Source organism: Miscanthus floridulus, chromosome 8 (assembly GCF_019320115.1).
Source record: "Miscanthus floridulus cultivar M001 chromosome 8, ASM1932011v1, whole genome shotgun sequence".
NCBI lineage: Eukaryota > Viridiplantae > Streptophyta > Magnoliopsida > Poales > Poaceae > Miscanthus > Miscanthus floridulus.
The window spans coordinates 214,869,453-214,891,382 of record NC_089587.1 but is presented as its reverse complement, the minus strand read 5'-3'; the positions used below and the strand labels follow the sequence as shown (position 1 = coordinate 214,891,382).

General features: G+C 49.2%; 1 protein-coding gene, 1 long non-coding RNA gene and 2 pseudogenes across 2 annotated transcripts; 3 read left to right on the top strand and 1 right to left on the bottom strand.

Annotated features, from left to right (window-relative positions):
* The first annotated feature begins 469 nt into the window (after nt 1-469).
* Nucleotides 470-2,185, top strand: LOC136474914 (cyclin-dependent kinase inhibitor 1-like; annotated as a pseudogene).
* Nucleotides 2,186-9,146: 6,961 nt separating this feature from the next.
* Nucleotides 9,147-10,020, top strand: LOC136474913 (pentatricopeptide repeat-containing protein At3g42630-like; annotated as a pseudogene).
* An 845-nt stretch (nt 10,021-10,865) lies between these two features.
* Nucleotides 10,866-11,518, bottom strand: LOC136474912 (uncharacterized). The gene is made up of 3 exons (XR_010763042.1): nt 11,421-11,518; nt 11,060-11,131; nt 10,866-10,969 (listed from the first exon to the last, which is right to left on the bottom strand). It is a non-coding gene; the product is annotated as an uncharacterized lncRNA (long non-coding RNA).
* A 7,306-nt stretch (nt 11,519-18,824) lies between these two features.
* On the top strand, nt 18,825-19,289 carry LOC136470617 (uncharacterized). Its single transcript, XM_066468399.1, has one exon. It carries the CDS (start codon nt 18,825-18,827, stop codon nt 19,287-19,289), a length of 465 nt encoding a protein of 154 aa, XP_066324496.1.
* The last annotated feature ends 2,641 nt before the right edge of the window (nt 19,290-21,930 follow it).

Below are 21,930 nucleotides of genomic sequence, written 5' to 3'. Positions count from 1 at the left end.
ACGCCACCGTTCCGCTCCTCGCCGTTAAGATTTCGAATTTGAAACCCCATCAGCTGGCTGGCTGGGCACCCAACGGCGCGCCAACCGTCCGATCCGCCGCACAACACGTGTCAAGCGGAGACCCGCGGGGGGGCTATCTGGTAAATCCGCGTGCCGCGTGCCAGGCGCCGAAGCTTCCTCCCGTTACGTTCCGTCTGTGGGCTGCACGCCGTTCCCACCGGCTACACCCCGTTGGCCGCCGGGGGGAACCCCGCGGGCGCGCCCAGCGAGCGTACCGGCCGCGGCAGGTGGGGCCGGCCGCACGCGACCGGCACCGCGCGGGCGCATCCCGTCCGTCTCCCAAGTCCAACGGCCAGATCCGGCTAACGGCGCCGTCAGGGAGGGCCGATCCTGGCCGTCGGATCCGGATCTCTTCCCCGCGGCCGCGGCATCTTATATTTGTACGCGCACGCGAGCGCCCGACGGGGGTGTGTGATTGTGATAGAATCCAAAGCGCAAGCGGCTGCAGGCAGCGCCGCGCAGGCGTGGGGGTGGGAGAGAAAAAGAGGAACCGACCAAGACAAGCAAGAGAGAGGGGCAGGGCTGCTGCTGCGGCGGCGTTGGCGTTCCATCAGATGGGGAAGTACATGCGCAGCAAGTGCAGGGGGGCCGCGGGCGAGGAGGTCGCCGCCGTCGAGGTCACGCAGGTCGTCGGCGTCCGGACGAGGTCCAAGTCCGCGGCGGCGACAGGCGGTGGTGTCGCGAAGGTCGCCCCGAGGAGGAAGAAGGCGCTGACGCCCGCGAACGTGACGGCGGGGGAGCCTGCTGCCGTGGGCGCTGGTGGGGACGGCGGAAAGCTGCTACATCCACCTGCGCAGCCGCATGCTGTTCATGGCACCGCCTCAGCCGCAGCCGTTGGTTCCGACGCCGGCGGAGGCTGTTGGTGCAGGACAGCAGGGCGCGGCGCTCGCGGCTGGGCTCTCGCGTTGCTCCAGCACAGCGTCGTCGGTGGACGTCGGGGGCCAGAACAGGAGCCACGCCTGCCGCTCCGACGCTGCGGAGGTGAGAGAGCGGAAACCCTAGAATTATTCGAATTCGAAAATTGCCCGGTATCTCCGGCGCCTCCCGTTACTGAATTTCGCGAGATCTCCGGCGCCTCCCGTTGCTGAATTTCGTGGCTTTCTTTGGTTTTGGGGCTCTATCTAACAGGTTGGCGGGGATCACGCCCCGGATGTCTCGGCGAGCAACTCGGGGAGCGGCCCAGACCGCGAGAGGTTGGAGAATTCTCCCTTGTTTCTCGCAAATCCTGCTTAATTATGCCTTCCGCCATGCTCCTGACGTCGTTCCGGTCGTGAATTTTGCAAAATTCAGGAGAGAGACGACGCCATCGAGCCGGGCGCACGGCGAGCTCAGCGATCTGGAGTCGGATCTGGCGGGGCACAAGACTGGCCGGTCGTTGCCGGCGGCTACGTCGGCTGCGGTGCTGATCGTGCCACCAGCACAAGAGATCGAGGAGTTCTTCGCGGCCGCCGAGGCGGCCCAGGCCAAGCGCTTCGCTTCCAAGTAAGACTCCTCGCCAAGCTACCGGCGCGGCCTGAATTTTTTTACCGCGTGCTCTCGCGTAGCATGCAGGAATTACTGTTTTACTCTTACCGCACGCAAATTTCTTCTCCTTCGTGTTTTCGTGGCTTACCGCGGCCGGCGTGCTGAACTGCGTCCCTGACGTGCGTGCTTTGCGATCTACCTTGTTGCCGCCACAGGTACAACTTCGACTTCGTCCGCGGCGTGCCCCTCGACGCCGGCCGGTTCGAGTGGGCGCCGGTGGTCAGCATCTGAAGCGAGCGTGCGATGCAAGGTGAAGCTAGAAAGAGATGCGAAAAAAAAAGATGCCCCAAAAAAAACATAACGGAAAGTAGAAACCAAAGAAGAAAGCTTTATAGCCTAGCTAACCACCATTCAACTGTGTTCGTTCATCTGCCTTGCTGCTTTTCTCTAGAGTAGCTAGCTTGTAGAATCGCAGCGTAGTTATTCACTATTTATTCAGAGGTTATCTTGACCCCAATAGATCATCATCCGCTCCGCTTACTGTAATTTCTCTCCTGTATCTTAGATGGAATTTTAATTTACTGTACAGCAGCTAGCTGGCTTTGCAAAAAAAGATCTGATTTATCTATCCGAGTTTAACCACCGCATGCAGTTATTTGGATATTCTCTCCTGTTGCTGGTCCTGAAATCCTCTGATCCTTCTGCATCACGCTACTTCTTCCATCCATCTGGATCTGGTACTTGGTTCCGTATCAACCTCCCCGTATACATCAAAGTGAAAATTTTACCGTACGTCTTGGATTTTTTTTTGGCGCATAATACGTCTTGGAATTCTACCTACAATTTTCGTAGATACACAAATCCTACACCCGGACCTCTAGGTAGATCGAGATATCGAGGTAGCGGCAGAAACCATGGTGACGTACACCGCACGAACTATTTCGGCGAGGTTAATTAATTTTATCCCGGCGGATCTGATATTCTGATTCGACGTAGGAGTAGTACTAGGCAGCATAATCCGTCCATGCATCTATCGATCACTGTATCCCAGGACAGGCAAACTGCAGTGGAGGCTTCTATGGCGTGCCGTGGAAAGAAGGTGATTACGACGACGGGGGGCCCAGCGCTGGGCCCCTCGCTCTCGCTCTCGCCGAGGCGGATCATCTCTGCCTGCCACCATCAATCCAGTTAAAAAGGGTGGTTAAGCAGTAAAGTTCGATTAAAGTAAGCCGTAAACTATGATTAGCGTGGTGGCTGGTGGCTGCCGTAATTAAACTAGTGTTGGTACACATGTTACCCGGAGGTGGAGACGAGAATTGGGATGCATGGCTTAGGATAATGGGATCATGCATGTGAGCACATGGATAGGGTAGGCAGGGTGTGGCAGCAAGTGGGGGATGAGGTGGTGGATGGTGCAGCTGATGAGCGAGGAATGTTACTGCCATCGGGATCTGGACCGCTCAGTACGTTGGTGAAAACTAGGCAGGCCAGGCCAGAGAAGCTGGCAGTGGCAGAGGGGCGACGGCGATTCGGTGCCACTGCGTCCGTCGCCCACTGCCGCTTGTTGGCTTTGCACTGAAAGCGATCGGTGTTTTTTAATGCTGGTCCACTGTTACCTGTGACCCTTACCTTTCTGCCCATGGGCTCGCTGTTTTTTCGGCCGGTTCCTAGTCTAGCCCAATATGGAAAATATTCACTCCGCTGGTTCTTGCGCATCCACCTGTGTCGTCGTCCAAATTTAAACCGTATGCTAGTACCATCTCATGTCAGAATGTTCTTCCCAAACATCTAAAAAAGAATCAACAAAAAAATATAAAAAATCAACAACAAAGTGAAGATCATGCAAAGTTTTTTCCCCGTCATTATTGTTATGCGAAGTGCCCAGATGAAACATTAAAGGCCAAAATAACAGTGCAAAGACGAGCAATTAGAAACTCTATCATAGCCGGAGCTACTATGCTAGCAGTAGAATAGTGTTAAGCAGACGTGGAGGAAAGAGTCTGGTTGATGATTGGGGTGCATGCTGGGAGATGGGCGCCATGATCTAGGCCATGTTTAGTTCATCCCAAAATCCAAACTTTGGCACTATGCAAAAAGAAGATTCTCCGTCACATCAAACTTGCGGTACATGCATGGAGTACTAAATGTTGACGAAATCAAAAACTAATTGCACAGTTTGGTTGTACTTTGCGAGACGAACGTTTTGAGCCTAATTAGTCAACGATTGGACAATTATTACCAAATAAAAACAAAATAGACAATTATTACCAAATAAAAACAAAAGGATACTGTAGCTACAGCTACAGTATTCCGACCGGCGCCAATTCGGTTGAACTAAACACGGCCCTAGCAGTTGAGAGGAGCACGTTCGATCGATCGTATTGATAGCTAATAAACAAGTACTCCCTCCGGCCCAAAATAGATGTCATTCTCGCTTCCCAACGAGGCAAACACTTTTACTTTAACTAAATATATAAAAAAAATTATTAATATTTATAATACATAATTAGTATCATTAGTTAAATCGTTGAATATACTTTTATAATAAACTAATTTGAAGATATAAATGTTGCACGTATTTTCTACAAATCTAGTTAAAGTTGAGAAAGTTTGACCTGCACGTATCCTATAATAATTTCTATTTTGAGATGAATGGGAGTAGGTGTAAGATCCGTGGATGGTGGGGAGATCTTGGGAAACCGGGCGGCAAGTGCTTCCTCCCCCATCGATCGATCAACCAGCTGGGAGCGCATCATCAGCCAGCAGCCGGGTGGGGGAACTAGCGAGGGCCTTTGCTTAGAAAACTGGCGACAAGCGTATGATATTCAGGGGTAAGTACGCTTTGTGAAGCGTGGCTGGCATTGGACTCTGCGCCGATCGAGGAAGGTGAGGATCCCCAGGCCGGTGACATTCCGCGGAAAACATCAAGTGGTGGCACTGAAACTCTGGTTCTTTCGGGTCCCCTAGCTTTGGGTTGGGGTCCGGTAGTGGCAGGGTTCATTCCTGTCACCTGTCTGCCTGGCTCTGCTCTGCTGTTTCGGCCTGCCAAGATCTGTTCTGCAGCTCCCATCTAGAAGAAGACTTAGAGGATGCTGAGTTCAGAGAGAGCCTGCTGCCTGGAGTAAATTCGAAAAGGAGAGCCTGCTTAGTGCTGTGACAGTGGAACGATCCTGCAAGGAAGGGAATGGCAGAGTTTACGGCAGAGATGGCGTCAGTTAAACGGCCAAATGTTGGCCATCAATTCGACGGATCGGCATAATGATCTGCTGGTGCTAGGGTACGGATCCTGTATTAAGTGCGATGTCGGCAAATTCTGATGGAGTAGCAACTAAACATCGGTTTGTATATATGATTTGATCGGTTTCGGGTAAGCGACAGGCAAATCGACCAATCAATAATGCAGAGCGGGTGGGGGAGGAGGAGTACAGGCAAAGGACGATTTATTTCTGCGCCATCAAGCTGCTACCATATATAGCTGGTAGCTGCGAGGTGTGAGCCAACCACAAGTTCGTTTAGCACCATGTCAGGGGTACTTTCTGTGTACGTACGAGCAGCACATTTTCGTGATGTTCGTTTGAACTTACCAGCCGTATTATTTTAGTGAAATAACAGTGTTTTTCTCTCACAATAAATCAATATTAGCATTAGCCTCAGCTGTTTTTCCCGCCAAGCAAACAGTGCCTTTGTAATTTTTAAATTGTCCCTCGCATTCACATCTCTGCTCTGCATGCAACTTGCGTAGCAGTAGCTACTACTACATGAACGGATTGGATTTGTAATTACGGAGCGGATAGTATTTGTGTACAATGCGTATATGCTCACGCCTCGCGTGATGATCGGCTTTGGATCCGACCAGGACGTTTAGGACGGGGTTTAATTATTCTCTCAAACTGAATTTTTTTTCTGCTGGGTACCTTTTCTTTGTGCGTTTTTCCTTTCTTTTTTTATATATCTATATCTATACTTCATAATAAAGACGCAAAATTTCTGGCCATCTTTTTTCGTCCATTCATTTTTTCCGTCCACCTCCCCCTAACTGTCAGTAGTTGAGAGTTTCTTTCGTCTAGACTTATATATATAACCCGTGCTCATACGAATTCGAATAGCTCTTGCCTAGCGCGATACAGAGTCCGATTCCAAAACGTATTGGATTGTGTATGGTCTATGTTTAACCAAAGAGTCCATACTCATGCGCAAACAAAAGTCCATACCCAATACGATTACTATATATATAGTAATTTCGGTTTTTTTCTTTTTCCTATACCGTTATCTGTTCGGCCTTTTCCATTGTTTTAGACCATCTTCGATCAGTACTGTATCCGATCCGTTTTTCATTTCCGCATTCGTTCCACCTCTTTTCCTGATTTCCTCTTTTTATCTTTTCTTCTCCTTTTTCTCTCTTTTTTCTTTTCTAGATTATCAGGTCCGTTTCATGTCCTTTTCCTTATTATTTTGCAAGTCATTTTTGTTTTCCCAATTCTCTCATGATTTTTCTTATAAACAGAAAATAAATAATAAACACAATATATATTATGGATCTTTGGATCCTACATCCTTCCCTAATCTTAGTAATCAAATATTCCTACTACTAAATTATTGATGTAATTTGATTAACCCAATATGATTACTATATATAGTAAATTCAGTTTTTTCTTTTCCTATGCCGTCGTCTGTTCGGCACTTTCCGTTGTTTTAGACTATCTTCGATCAGTATTTTCCGATCCATTTTTCATTTTCGTATTCGTTCCATTTCTTTTCTTGATTTCCTCCTTTTGTCTTTTCTTCTTCTTTTTCTTTTTTTTCTTTTCTGGACTATCAGGTCCGTTTCATGTCCTTTCCCTTATTATTTTGCAAGTCATTTTTGTTTTCCCGATTCTCTCATGATTTTTCTTATAAACATAAAAATAAATAATAAACACAATATATATTATGGATCTTTCGATCATTCATTCTTCCCTAATCCTTAATAATCAAATATTCCTACTACTAAATTACTGATGTAATTTGATGAAGAATAAAAATTAATCTTATTATAACCTAGATCAGCTAATGGTCTAATTAATTAAATCATGGACATAAATCTTTGGCAATTTATTGTCCAATCTAACCAGAAAACGGTAACAGGAGTTGCGATGCCGGTGGATGTGGCGCCGTGGGAGGCGGTGGCGGCCGGGCGACGAGGCGGCCATGACGACCTGTTCGGGGGTAGGGAGGCGAGCGGAAAAAGAGAAAGGGGGTGGGGAGGAGGTGGCGGACGCCGGCGAGGTTGCTGACACCGACAGCAGCGACGGTGAAGCGGACGTAGTCTCTACGATGAAGCTCGCCGCCCTAGCGAGCGAGGCAGGTTGCCCGCAGTGATTCCTCTTTTCCACTGAACTTTTCCGCTCTTTCATGGATAATTAAATAAGTTCATATATTTGATTAAAAACAATATTATGTTTATATATTTCTATTTATTTTGCACGACATAAGGAATTTGCTCATTTGGCTGGCATTATTCCAAATTACACTTTTATAGACGGTCAATGTTCTAATGTAATTATTGCTTCATTGCCGATGGATTAAATGAAATATATATATATATATATATATCGTTAGTAACTAAATAGAGATATAAGTTTTGATTTTCTCCCGTTGCAACGTACGGACATATTTGCTAGTAATAAAAAATCGGCAAGGCAATTGTCGTGTTATATTAATTTGACTAGCAAACATACTCGTGCGTTACAACGGAATTTATATCCTGTGCTATTTGTTCTAATACGCTTTAGAATTAGACTCCGTACGTTGGTTGGACATATGCTATCTAACCCGCATGAGTACGGCTCATGAGTTTGAGACAAAGGCCTTGTTCGCTAAAAAACTAGACTGGAAAGTACTGTGAAAGAAAAACATTGTACCATGACTGATAAGTTCAAGCGAACAGGGCTAAAGTAATTATGATTTTAACCCCTTACCTAAGAAAGGTGGAACGACTTATAATTTGCAACAGGTATTATTAACATAGTGTTTTAATCACCAATTCTTGATAAATCCAATGCTACCAATTTTCCACTCGCAACACGAACTAACTTAACTTCACAGTGGTACCGTCTTCCACCCGCTTCTGGCACCTGCGTGCCGCCTTGCTCGCTAGCGGGTGTCGCAGACAATCCATGGGAAGCTCCAAAACCGTTTCTCGCCGCGGCGGTCCGGGTGGTATGTCACATGGTACCACGCCGACGCCACCTTCAATGCGTCATCGCCCGTCGACGCGCTGAGCCACCGCGGCCCTCACCTCCGCGTGCAGGGTGTCGACGGCGGCGATGATACGGTCCTTCGTCTCGAAGTAGCGCTTGTTGTCCCGCACAGAGCGCAGATACACCAGTTTGTTCCGGATGTTGCCTGTCAGATTCTCGTCCTCGCGCTCTGCGGAGTAGTAGGTCATCAGAGTGCCCAGCCTCTCGGCGTATGCCTCGTACTGCTCCTCCGTAGTGTCCAGGAACTTGTCGAAACCGGCGATCTCGACTCCTCGAGGTCCAGGTCATACACGGAGCTCGGTGGGGCCGCAGGCAGGAGTGCTTCTGTGCTCTCCTCGTGCCGCAGGGCTGCGTGATACAGCTTGCCGGCCGAGGACGCCGTTGGAGATGTACATTGGCCTCTCTCCCATCGTTCTATGAAGTCTGGGAACTCCCGGGTGCATGATGCGGATGCCAGAGTCGCTGGCCCTTGGCCCTCACGGCCTCACCCCCACCTACACAGCCGTTGGCGGAGCACGAACTGCCCTCGCGCGGATGGTCGCCGGCATGGTCGCGCGGATCTAGCGGTGGTTGGCCGAACTACCGGCATCCGGGACTCCCGAGTGCGAGGGGCGGAGCTGCTCCCTGCGGGTGGCGACAAGCGACTCCGGCGCTCCGAGGATCGAGGCGCTCCCTACTTACGATGATTCATCCTCCAGTCCTTCAATCAGGTAGTAGTAGTACGTACCACTCTCTCTCTCAAAATAGAAGATTCTCGTTTTCCTAACTTTTTTTCCGACTTTGATCAATTATATATAAAAGAATATTGATATTTATAATATATAATTAGTATTATTAAATAGATTATTAAATATTACATTTATTTTTTATCAGGGTTATTTGGATCGGTATCATTATAATTCTCAAAACTTTAAGATGTACTATTAAAATTCATCTATTTTGAGATTTACCATTATAATTCAATGTTTCACTGAGTTTTGCCATTTTATACGTCTTTCAGCCGCTTGGGCCCCCTGACACGCGTATGTTTGCTGTTCATTTTGATGTATGGACGTATTTGCTCTCGTGCCGGAGTTGATCGCCCCCTGCGCCCGTGGCCCCGTCTCAGTCCCACTCCTTGCGCTCACTCTCGCCGTGTTTAGTTCTAGGAAGTTGGAATTTTGGGATATGGTAGCACTTTTGTTTTTACTTGGCAATTAGTGTTCAACACATGGATTAATTAGGCTCAAAACGTTCGTCTCGTAATTTCCCACCAAATTGTGCAATTAGTTTTTTTTCGTCTACATTTAATGCTCCATGTAAGCCACAAATATTCGATGTGATGGCTACTGTAGCACTTTTTGAGATTTTAGATTGGAACTAAACATGGGCTCTGTCTCTCACTCTCTCATCCTCCCGATGCGGCGACGACGGCGAAACCCTAACCCGCAGATGGAGGCGGCCTACGCGGCCGCCAGAACCATCCCGCGCAGATGGAGGCGGCCTACCGCCGGCACAAGAAGACCGGGCTGCTCATCACCCGTGGAGCTATCCGCGCCGTGGCGTCCGCTCACATCTCCCAGCAGAAGTACTACAGGCTCGGCGCGTTCGTGGCCTCCGCCGGCGCGACGCCGGCAACCTGCTCTGGAACCTGTACCTCCTCTCCTTCGCGGCCAACTTCAAGATGAAGTCCCTGCAGCGCGCGTTCCTGGAGATGGTGGCCGCCGGGTTCCGGCCGGACCGTCTTCAACATCCACTCCGCGGTGTTCTCCAAGGTGTGCATGTACTGGGACCTCCACCTCAGCGCCGACAACATGCGCCGCGACGGCGTCGCTCCGGACCTCGTCACGCACGGCTGCTTCGTCGACGCCTACCTCGAGCGCCGCCTCGCCCGGAACCTCACGTTCGCGTTCGACCGGCTTGATGGCAACGCCGAGCCAGTCGTGGCCACGGATGCCATCGTGTTCGAGGCGTTCGGCAAGGGCGGCTTCCACGCCTTCTCCGAGGTGTTGCTGGAGGCCACCGCCGGGAAGAGGCGGTGGACGTACTACAAGCTGCTCGGCGTCTACCTCAGGAAGCAACATAGGAGAAACCAAGTTTTCTGGAACTACTGATATGCTAACCAGTTCAGTAACAATATTAGCAGTAGTGTAGTGCTAGATTGTAAATTTCAGTGATTAAAATGTGCTTGCCAGCAACTTCATATATGTAGGAGTTTGCAACGGACATACCAAGACTGATTTATATACTCTCGGAAAATGATTTATACTTGCATCAATAGTTTGTACATTGATTCAGAAATGGTGGCTACAATCTCAGAATCTTCAACAAACAACTTAACTACCTAAGCAGCAGTATATCTCTATGGAGGCATTGGTGCGACGAATCTTAGGAGGTTGGGCTTCTCCTTGGTCCATGGGGCGCCGTTTCCGTGCCATTCTCCAGTGCTGCTCAGGGACTTTTGAGAGAATACTGCCCTTCTGAATCTCCAAGCCTTCTGGGCGTCTCAGCTTGTATGGCTCTCCAGTAAACGGTTCAAAGTCAGGCTAGGGATTTTGCTTCCACGTTTGGTGCACAAACCAACCGTATTTGTAATCCCCAACAATGGGAGTGCCGAGGGCTTCAGCACAGTGGACTCGGAGCTGCAAACAGAACAGGTTGATGCTTACAGTTGAAAATGTCCATTCCTAAGCAAGATATATGAATCTATTTTCCATGTTTCTAAGAACAAATGAAAGGCATGATAGTTGATAGGATTACCGCTGCTTTCTCTGTCCAGTCGATGGACCTGAGCTCACAAGCACACAGGGAAAAAAGATCTTCAGAAAACCTAAGATTATACAGAGTGACCAAAAGTCAAACAGAAACAATCATGAGTAGTCTTTTCTAGTTAACACATATGCAGACAAATTGATGTATTCATTTATTTACTATATGTCCAATTTGGGGAATACTGACATACAGAGGCCAATTATCCACAGAAAACAACATTTTCTGTATTAATGCAGGAGTCGTGTAGCCTATATATGTCCATGAAAAATTAGCAATACAACCTACAAACAAAATTACCCTGTGGATGACAAGCCTCCTCAGGTACTCAATCTCATCTTTATTAGGATGCAGGTGGCAGTCGGAATGGTCTCATAACGCTTCTTTACCTCACCCTCAGCCACTGAAACAGGGAGGTGAATTCTCATTCCAGGCTCCATAGCATCATTATGTTTAATCTGCAACAAACTGAGGGCCACATTTACTTTATTCACAAAGCACAACAACATACAAAAAGAGTTACTGTAGAGCAAACACTTCACTGCCACCTTTTTCAGATGATGCTTCTGAGTTCGAATGCTGTCAGCTGAAACCTCGTGGTCAGAGCACTCAGAAAAAACCTGAATAGCAAATCGTTTTCATCTTAGATGCTGAACCAAAGATGACTACAGCTACAGGTTGTGCAGGCTGCTATGACATTAACTCAGGAAAGTTATATGTGTTCAACTGATCCTATGAAGATACAACCACTCTGGCAAAGGCATATCAAAGAAGCTCTGTTGCTCTTATCAGAAAATAAAGGCAAGTTCTGATGCAAGTAACTGAAATTTATGGTAACATTAGTAATCGAAAGAATTCTGCAACGGTCAGGAATGCCAGTCGCCCAGTCCAAAAAGGGAAGAGAGATACCATTCTCCTGTTGAAGTGCGCCTGCACAGCCTCCTGCGGCACGTCGGCGAAATAGTGCTTCACCCAGCTCACCGCCGTCACGTGATGCGGCGCTGCCTTCCTTCCCGGGAGAGGGTCCGGCCCTGCGGGGAACGACGGCAGCGAGAGCAGCTGCCGCGGTGTGGGGGGTGTACGACCCCGGATACCAACGGCAGATTATATGGGCTGCGTCCCTAGGGGTGGCCCAGCTCATAAGAAGAAGTCTTGCGGGGCACGACTCTGCTCGGCGCCTTCCGCAAGACATCGAGAGGATATCCTGAAGATACTACGAGATCTGTTAGGATATGTATGATCCCAAAATTCATGTAATCAGTTATTACTTTCCGGTTATCTCTCAGATCTAACCGACTTGTAACCCTACCTCTCGGACTATATAAGGCGGGCAGGGACCCCCTCTAAAATCACAGCATATCATACAATAGCTAATACAAACCAACATACTACAGGAGTAGGGTATTACGTTAGACTGACGGCCTGAACCTGTCTAACTCGTGTGTCTCTGTTGCCTTCTTGTTCTTGATCACGCGCTCCTCTGCCGATCAATCTACCTTCGTGGGATACCACTCGGAGGACTGCCGACGATATTCTATCGACAGTTGGCGCGTCAGGTAGGGGTGTGCGTGTTGTTTCCTTGTCGAATAAGATGGCTTTTTCCGTAGGCTCTTCGTCCCTTCCGCAGCCCGACCAGATCTTCACGGTCGGATCCATCTCGTGGGTCATCAACGCTGATGGAATCGGAGAGCTCCTTGAACCGGGGCAGATCGGTTCTGCGCCGGCCACCCCCGCACCTGCAACTGCAGATCCGATCTCAGAGCCGATTCCGAGGTCTCCTTCGGCGACGACTCGTCGTCCGCTTCTTCGCTACTAGAGGAGGACGATCGACAACGACGATATGATCGAATCCATCAATCGGGTCAGACTGAAGCTCGGCGATTGTCTCTCCGTCGTCGAATCGGCACTGGACACTCTGGTTCAGCGCCGACCACCCTCTAATCCAGATCTATCGAAGGCTGCTCGGAAAACTGCAGGGGTTACGGCCCTACCCTTCGGGTTCTCCAACGCCGCCGCCACTCACCAACATGCCCTAAGGGGCAAACTCGCCGACCAGGTTGCCATCCAGCTTCCGCCAGCTGTCAACACGCTACACTTAGGCCGGAGTCCCGGGGCGCACCTCCAGACCATCCCGGAAGAAACTCTGGGCTCCGAGTCTCAGGGCACTACGGAGACCCTCACCGAAACCTTCTCCGATCAATTTCTCCTTCCACCCTCCCGGGGCGGTGCGATCTTCAACGTCAGCATCGACAACCCTCCTCAGAACGGCGAAACCGAGGAGGAGCGTGTTGCTCGAGAAAACTAGAATATCAACCACGCGCAGCGGCGAGAAAACAAGGCAACTATCGCGAGGGCCGAGGCTGCTCGGAATAATCGGCTTGACTCTCAAGGAAGACCGCTCCCGCTCCACCGCAACCTCGACGACGAATTTCTCCCCGTCGACGGCCACGACGTCTTCAAGACTCCAAGCGCCGATTTGGCAGTAGCCACCAATGAGCTCGCTCGTTTCCCTCAAACGCCCGAGCTCGCCAAGATCGCCGCCATGCTTAAAGCGGCTCACTGTCAGGTCAATGAGATCCCCGAGGATCAGAGACCTTCGTGCTCTACGAGCATGATTCATCGATCAGCTACGCCGAGGTCCAATCGCCGCCCTAGTCAAAGCCATTTTGCTGACCAATCGCTACCTCTCCAGGGGGGACGCGGGGGGCATCGCGTCGAACACCATCGCCAGCACGACCAGGAGGTCGAACAGGATGCTAGAGTACATCTTAGCAACCTCCGAGATGCACGGCGGCGTATCGAGCAACGTCACTTTGGTCGCCATGAAGACGAAGTGCGTCGCCGCTAGGATTACGAAAAGGAGTACGACAATCCGGACTCAGCCCTCGAGCCTATCCCCGACCACAACACCATAGACGACGGTGTCGACAACCCTGAGGGGCCTCCGGCTTTCATAAGGGCACTCCAAACGCTTTGGTGGCCCTATGGTTTTAAGATCACTAGGGTCGAGCCCTATGAAGGAAGAATGAACCCAACTCAGTGACTGCAGGCTTACGCCACTACCGTCCGCGCCGTGGGAGGAGACACCAGCGTCATGGTAAACTATCTCCCTATTATGCTCACGCCACCCGCCATGAGCTGGTTCACCAGCCTTGCGCTGGACTCCATCGGCTCATGGGAAGAGTTGAAGAAAGTCTTCATCGACAACTATATGGCCATGTGTACTCGACCCGGCACGAAGCATGATCTCAGCCGCATCAACCAGAAGCCATCCGAGCTCCTCCATAGCTACATCCGGCGTTTCTCCGAGATGAGGAACTCTATCCCCAACATCACGGAAGTTGAAGTCATCACCGCCTTTATTCGAGGACTCCACCATCGCGAGCTTCGCTCCAAATTCAACCGCAAGCCACCGACTGGTATCGGCGAAATGATAACTATCGCCAATCAGTACGCTGATTGAAAGCTCTAGTTTGGTTTTGGTTAATTGATGAAACCCTAAGTGCTAACCTAGTTTATCAAAGTGATTATGAGATAGGTAGCACTACTCCAAGTGATGAAGCAATGTCGAAGATCATGATGATGGTGATGGCATGGTGATGATCAAATGCTTAAACTTGAAAAAGGAGAAAGAGAAAAACAAAAGACTCAAGGCAAAGGTAAAATTTTTGGAGCCATTTTGTTTTGGTGATTAAGACACTTAGCGAGTGTGATCGCATTTAGGATCGATAGCCATACTATTAAGAGGAGTGAAACTCGTATCGAAATGCGGTTATCAAAGTGCCACTAGGTGCTCTAATTCATTGCATATGCATTTAGGATCTAGTGGAGTGCTAACACCCTTGAAGACATTTGTGAAAATATGCTAACACATGCGCACGTGGTGATACACTTGGTGGTTGGCACATTTAAGCAAGGGTGAAGAAGATAGAGTTGAAAAGAAGTTAGTCGTGCTGGTTTTAGAGCTACCGAACGCGTCCGGTATGGTGACCGGACACGTCCGGTATTTGGTGACGTACTCAGTGATCGGACGTGTCCGGTCACCACACCGAATGCGTCCAGTGTGAATCAGCTAACACAGTGCTCGATAGATCAGTCGATCGGACGCTAGCAGTGTCTGGTCTGGTGTGACCGGACGCGTCCGGTTGTCGTTGGATGCTTACTGTACTCGACCGAACGCTGAGGCTTAGCGTCCGGTCAGTCTCTTCCAGATGCGTCCGGTCAGCCCTGGTGGCTTACTGGACTCGACCGGACTCGACGGCTCAGCATCCGGTCAAGTGTGTTTGTGCGTCCGGTATGAGCGTCCGGTCATCGGCGAATGGGCAGCAATGGCTAGGCTGGTTTGAACTGGACACGTGGCAGTCTGGGAGCTACCAGACACGTCCGGTATACCAACCGGACGCATCTGGTATTATGACTAGAGCGTCCGGTGCTGTGTCCGGTGCATTATGACCGGAGCGTCCAGTCGGTGCGCAGTCAGCCAAATATTTGAGCCAACGGCTCTATTTCGTGGGGGCTTCTATTTAAGCCCCATGGCCAGCTCAAGCTCATTCTCTTACACATTTTCATTGACATAGCAACCTTATGAGCTTAGCCAAAGCCCTCCCACTTATCTCCATCATTGATCCATCATCTTTGTGAGATTGGGAGAGAATCCAAGTGCATTGCTTGAGTGATTGTATCTAGAGGCACTTGGTATTCATGTTGTGCTATGGATTTCGCTTGTTACTCTTGGTGGTTGCCACCACCTAGATGGCTTGGTGCAGCGGTGGAGGATCGGCACGAGTTGATGATTGTTCATGGCCGTCTTCGACGATTGTGAGGGGAGTTGTACCTTCCCCGGTGGAGTGCTGAAAGGTAACTCTAGTAAATTGCTCGTGTCATTGAGTTACCTCACTTGTGGGTAGGTTCTTGCGGTGTCTAATCGTGTGGACGAGGTTTATGAAACACCTCTTAGCCACCGAACCACCAAGTGTTGGTCGACACAACGGGGACGTAGTTTGTTGGCAAGCATGTGAACCTCGCGAGAAAATCGGTTGTCTCTTGCCCATTTGGTATTCTCCCGGTGATTGGTATATATTCACCTTGTGATTGGTTCATCCCTCTACACATCGGTATAATCACCCTACTCACTCTCTTACATTCTTGCAAACTAGTTGTAGCAAGCTCTTTAGTGTAATTAGAATTGAGAGCTTACTTTCATATTTAAGTTTGCTTAGTGAAGCTCTTTAGAGTAGAAAGATTGAGAGCTCTTAGTGAGTAGTATCATAGCAAATTATGTGTCTAGCTATCATTGCAACTAGAATTATTGGATAGGTGGTTTGCAACCGTTGTAGAGCTAGAGCAAGTTTGCATTTCGCTATTTGTCATACTAATCAAATTGCTCTAGTTGATTTGTAGATTTTTAAATAGGCTATTCACCCCCCTCTAGCCATATTAGGACCTTTCACCGATGTCGAGGAAGCCGAGGTGCACTTCAACGAGGATGCAGGCACTCAACGCCTGCCTCACCGCTACGACGATCGCCTCGACGACCGATGTCACAGCGACCGCCGCCCCGGCGACCGTAGCTATCATCACGATAGCAGCCGTGACCGAACAGGAGGACATAGGCCTGGCCAAAATTGCCGCCACCAGCTAGAACACATCGTCGCCGCCGTTGGCCAACCTCATGCCAAGCATAACTATGATGAATAGTACCAAAAGATCCTCAACAGCCTGTGCCCTCTTCACAAGAACGCCAAACACAAGATGAATGATTGCATTGGTCTACCTAGGGAGTTCTAGGATAAGAGGCTCGATGATGATGCCAACGATGGAGCCAGAGGTCGTCGACCACCTGGGAACAACAACAACGCCTTTTAGGACCACAATACGGTAGTCGCCACCATCTTCGGGGGCCTCGCATCCACTAAAAGTAGAAGGGAATGGAAGCTCACCGCCCGACGAGTGCTCGCTGTCGCTTTAGAAGAAACTACTGCCGACCCTAGCTATCGCCCATGGTCCGAGGTCCCCATCACCTTCAGTAGGGCCGACCAATGGGTAGACATACCCTACACAGGGCGTTTCCCCCCTCATCCTCGACACAACTATCCAGAAGGTGCTCTTTAGTAAAGTCCTTGTTGACGGTGGCAGTGCTTTGAACCTACTCTTCACCAGGGCCCTAAGGGAGTTGGGCCTCGCGATATTAGATCTCACACTGTTGGACTCCTCCTTCTGGGGTGTGGTACCTAGAAGGGCATCTAGACCACTTGGAGAGATCACCCTATCAGTACAGTTCAGCATGGCAAGCAACTACCACGTCGAGCATATCAACTTCTACGTCGCCGACTTCGACACCGCCTACCACGCCATACTTGGCTGGCCAGCTCTGGCCAAATTCATGGCCGTACCACACTATGCGTATCTGGTGTTGAAGATGCCTTCGCCTGCAGGAGTCCTGGCTCTGCGGGCCAACCTCTCTGTTGCCTACGCCTGCGAGACAGAGAGTCTCGCTCTCACCGAAGCCACCGACCTCTCCATCCAAATGGCTAGCATGGTCACCGAAGCCAAGATAGCACCCACCGATGACATGGAGATTCTTGAGCTAGAGCTTCCCCGTGCCTCCGCCAAGTTCAAGGAAATCAAGGAGGTTAGCCTCGGCCTCGATGACACCTCCAAGACCGTGAAGATTGGGGCTCACCTTGGCCCCAAATAGGAAAGCGCGCTCATCTCCTTCCTATATGCCAATGTCGACGTGTTTGCTTAGAAACCTTCAGACATGCGGGGGGTACCATGGGAGAAGATCGAGCACTCCTTGAATGTCTCGCCGACCGCCAAATCGATCAAGCAGAAACTCCGCCAATTCGCACCACACAAGAAGGAGGCTATTAGGGTAGAAATAAAACGACTCTTAGCTACCAGGTTTATAAAAGAAGTGTATCATCCAGATTGGTTAGCAAACCCTGTTCTTGTTCGAAAAAAGAATAAAGAATGTGCGTTGATTATACTGATCTTAACAAACACTGCCCTAAAGACCCTTTTGGCTTGCCTCGGATAGACGAGGTTGTAGACTCTACCGCCAGCTACGAACTACTATCCTTCCTTGACTGTTACTCCAGCTATCATCAGATCTCCCTCAAGGAAGAAGACCAGATAAAGACGTCATTCATTACACCTTTCGGTGCATACTACTACAAAACTATGTCCTTCGGACTCAAGAACACCGGGGCTACCTATCAAAGGGCCATTCAGATGTGCCTCGACCAATAGATCGGCCACAACATCAAAGCCTACATCGATGATGTGGTCGTCAAGACCAAGATAGCCGACAACCTTATCGCCGACCTCAAAGAAACCTTCGCCAACCTGAACAAGTACTGATGGAAGCTAAACCCTTCAAAGTGCATCTTTGGAGTTCTATCCGGTATACTACTGGGCTACATCATCAGTGCTCGAGGCATCGAGCCTAATCCTAACAAGGTCTCCGCCATCACCAATATGAAACGGCCAACATGTGTCAAGGATATACATAAGCTTATAGGTTGCATGGCTGCTTTAAGCCGCTTCATATCATGCCTCGGCAAAAAAGGGCTACCTTTCTTCAAGCTCCTCAAGGCCTCCGAGCACTTTTCCTGGTCAGAGGAGGCAGACTTAGCTTTCGAGCAGCTCAAATTATTCTTAACAAAGCCGTCGATCATGATAGCACCAAGGCCAGATGAGACTCTGCTAATATACATCACTGCCACTTCTCGCGTCGTGAGCACAGCTATCATCATCGAACACGAGGAAGCTGGGCATGCTTACAAGGTGCAACGTCCAGTCTACTTTATTAGTGAAGTACTTAATGAGCCAAAAACTCATTATCCTCAGGTACAGAAGCTGTTATATGCAATTCTAATTACGTTGCGCAAGCTCCAACACTACTTCGAATACTACAAGATCACTGTGGTCACTGAGTTCCCCGTGGGGGACATTCTTCGCAACAAAGAGGCCAATGGCCGCATCATTAAATGGGCTATTGAGCTCGGCACCTATTCCATCGAATTTAGAAGCAGACCTACCATTAAGTCATAGGCGCTCGCTGACTTCGTCGTTGAATGGACCGAGATCCAAGAGCCCATCACCGCTGCTTGCCCCGAACACTAGGTGATGTACTTTGACGGTGCCCTTAACATCAACGGTGCTGGTGCGGGCATTCTGTTCATTACGCCAACCAAGGATAAGCTACGTTATGTTCTTCGGATACACTTCCCGACCTCCGACAACACCGTGGAATACAAAGCATGTCTCTATGGTCTTCGTATAGCCGTCGAGCTCGGCGTCAAACGCCTCATGGTGTACGGGAACTCCACACTGGTTATCAACCAGCTCAACAAAGACTGGTCCTGTTCCAGCGAGAAGATGGATGCTTACTGCGCTGAAATCAGAAAGCTTGAAGGAAAATTATATGGCATCAACTATCACCACATGGTATGTGCCCAAAATCAACTCACCGACCACTTATCCAAGCTTGGTTCTTCTCACGCCGCGATCCCGCTAGGGGTTTTTGTTCAAGATCTCCCGGCGTTATCCATCAAAGAAGATAAGGAAGTTGAAGAAGTTCCCCCTGCCGAGCAGTTGGTACTTGCGGTACCTTTGTCGGTCGCCGATTGGAGGAAGCAATTCATCAAGTACCTCACCAGCACCGAGGTACTCGCAGACAAGACTGAAACTGAACACCTAGTTCATCGGAGCAAGCTTTACGTGCTGGTGGACGACAGCTTGATGAGGAAAAGTGCCAAGGAAGGGATACTATAGAAATGCATCACCTAAGAGGAGGGAGTGAAGCTACTTCTTAAAATTCACTCTAGTTCCTGCGACAACCATGCGGCCTCAAGAACATTGATCGACAAGGCTTTCTGAGCTGGTTTTTATTGGCCCACAGCCATCACTAATGCAGAAGATCTCGTCTGACGTTGTGAATGATGCCAATTCTTTGCTAAGCAAATACACGTGTCGGCGCAAGAGCTGCAAACTATCCCAGCTTCCTAGCCCTTTGCATGCTAGGGACTAGACATGATCAGGCCTTTCAAGCTAGCACCAGGTGGTTTCTGATACGTATATGTCACCATTGACAAGTTCTCCAAGTGGATTGAATATAAACCACTCGCCTCGGCTACTACAAAGAAGGCAGTTGAGCTCTTTGAAGATATCATCCACAGATTTATTCTACCAAACAGCATCATCACCGATCTCGGAACTACGTTTACTGGACATCATTTCTGGGACTTCTGCGAAGACCGTTACATCTCCATCAAATATGTTTTTGTTGCCCATCCAAGAGCCAACGGTCAGGTCAAACGGGCGAACGGTATGATCCTTGATGCCCTAAAAAAGCGACTGTATCAGAAAGAAGAAAAGCACCCGGGCAGATGGCTCAAGGAGCTTCTAGCTATAGTTTGGGGGCTGCATACTCAAGCTAGTCGTAGCACCGGCGTGACTCCATACTTTTTGGTCTATGGCTCAGAAGCCATACTGCCAGTGGACGTTACTTTTTGAGCACCTAGAGTGAAAAACTATGATGAAGAGCAGGCCGCGGCTATTCGGTCTGAGGACGTCGACAGAGCCGAGGAAGAGCGCCTAATCACCTATGTCCATACAGCTAAATATCTGGAAGGCTTGCGGAGGTACTACAACCAAAACGTTAAAGGTCATTCATTTGCTGTCGGCGATCTCATTCTCCATAGAAAACAGAAGACTGAAGGGTTGCAAAAGCTCTCTTTCCCCTGGGAAGGGCCTTATGTTGTCAAAGAGGTTACTCGACTAGGTTCTTATTGCCTAAGTGACTTAGAAGGAGTCGATGTTCCCAACTCGTGGCACATCGAACACCTGATACATTTCTATCCTTGAAACACTACAGATATGTACTTTATAATTTTATATTTAGATAAGTTTTTGGTCTCCATAACTTGTCACCGTTTTGTCTCTATTGTGGTTTAACATCCATTTGTGGTCACCGAGCTATATGCTATTTCATGTCGAACTCCAATACGTACTCGCCGTAACTGCGCCGACCACGTTTCTCCAAATCGCTGAACATGATTTCTCCAAAATCTCCAAAGCTGGCGCCAAACAATTTCTCCAAATCGCCGAACACGATTTCTCCAAATTGCTGAACATGATTTCTCCAAAATCTCCAAAGCTAGCGCCAAACGATTTCTCCAAATCGCCGAACGATTTCTCCAGATTCGTCGAACAAAACGCCGACAAAATTTCACCCAAAATCGCTGAATAAGTTTTCTCCAAGTCATCGAATATGTTTTCCACAAACCTCCAACGTATTTTGCCACATGTTTGCTCCAAAGTTGCCAAACACTTTGTCTCAAATCTCCAAGACCTTTCACCGATCAGCGAGCAGCTTACTTTCTTTTTTGTTCTTTTCGGAGAAGACCCAGTCTCCGATCTCTCCCTAAACGTGCTACGGGCTCTGCGCTCTGCGTTATGGGTGGTTGGCTGTGGTTCCTTGGTCATGCCTATTCATCCTACACGTCTTTGGGGTCTGCGCCCCACGTTATGGACTACGGGCTAGCTAAGGCCGAATGCTCAGCACAGAACGAGTTGCTCGAACTACGCTTATACGGTCTATATCTCCAAGTTATTTCGATAAACCGCCGAGCAGCACACGTTCCGCTTTTTCCTCTCTATAGAGAAGACCCAGTCTCTGATCTCTACCCACACGTGCTACGGGCTCTGTGCTCTGCATTAAGGGTGGTCGGCTGTGGTTCCTTGGTCGCGCCTCTTCTTCCTACATGTGCACGGGCTCCGCGCTCGACGTCATGGACTATGGGCTAGTTGAGGCCATGGGGGTCGATAGTGAACTAATTACTCGGACTCTACTTATACTCCGTATAAATACTTTATGTACGTAATAACGAAGATTTTTTTGCTGAAATTCTTTCTGACCGCATACGCATGCACTTCATAATAGTTATCTGTATAAGTATTTTCCATGCTTTCGTGCATTCTAACTATACTGTCTAGAAATTACAGATGATGTCCACCAAGGAGATCATTGTGCTTCGCCACTACCGTCAGTCTCTCCGAACAGGTATATATCGTTGGCCAACTTTTTCGCCGCGTCTTCCACCTCATCCTCCAGCCGCTGGGTCTCCGCTTTGCTCAGCCCCTCGGCGTACCCGCCCCCTATCACCTTAAGATCAGTGGCTGGATAGTGGGACTGAACAACAGCAAGGGCATGGGTAGCGGCGAAAACAACGACGTCATGGTTGAAGCTCTTAAAGCTTTCCCATGCCATCTTGCATCTTTCGATGATGATATCCAGGTGCGGCGGCCTACCGTCGGGCTGAGGAATAGTTTCCGGTTCGATGCAGTCGAGCACTGGTTTGATTCCGGCAACTACGGCGTCAAATTTGTTCCTCTGGGTCTGGGCGTCTTGCTC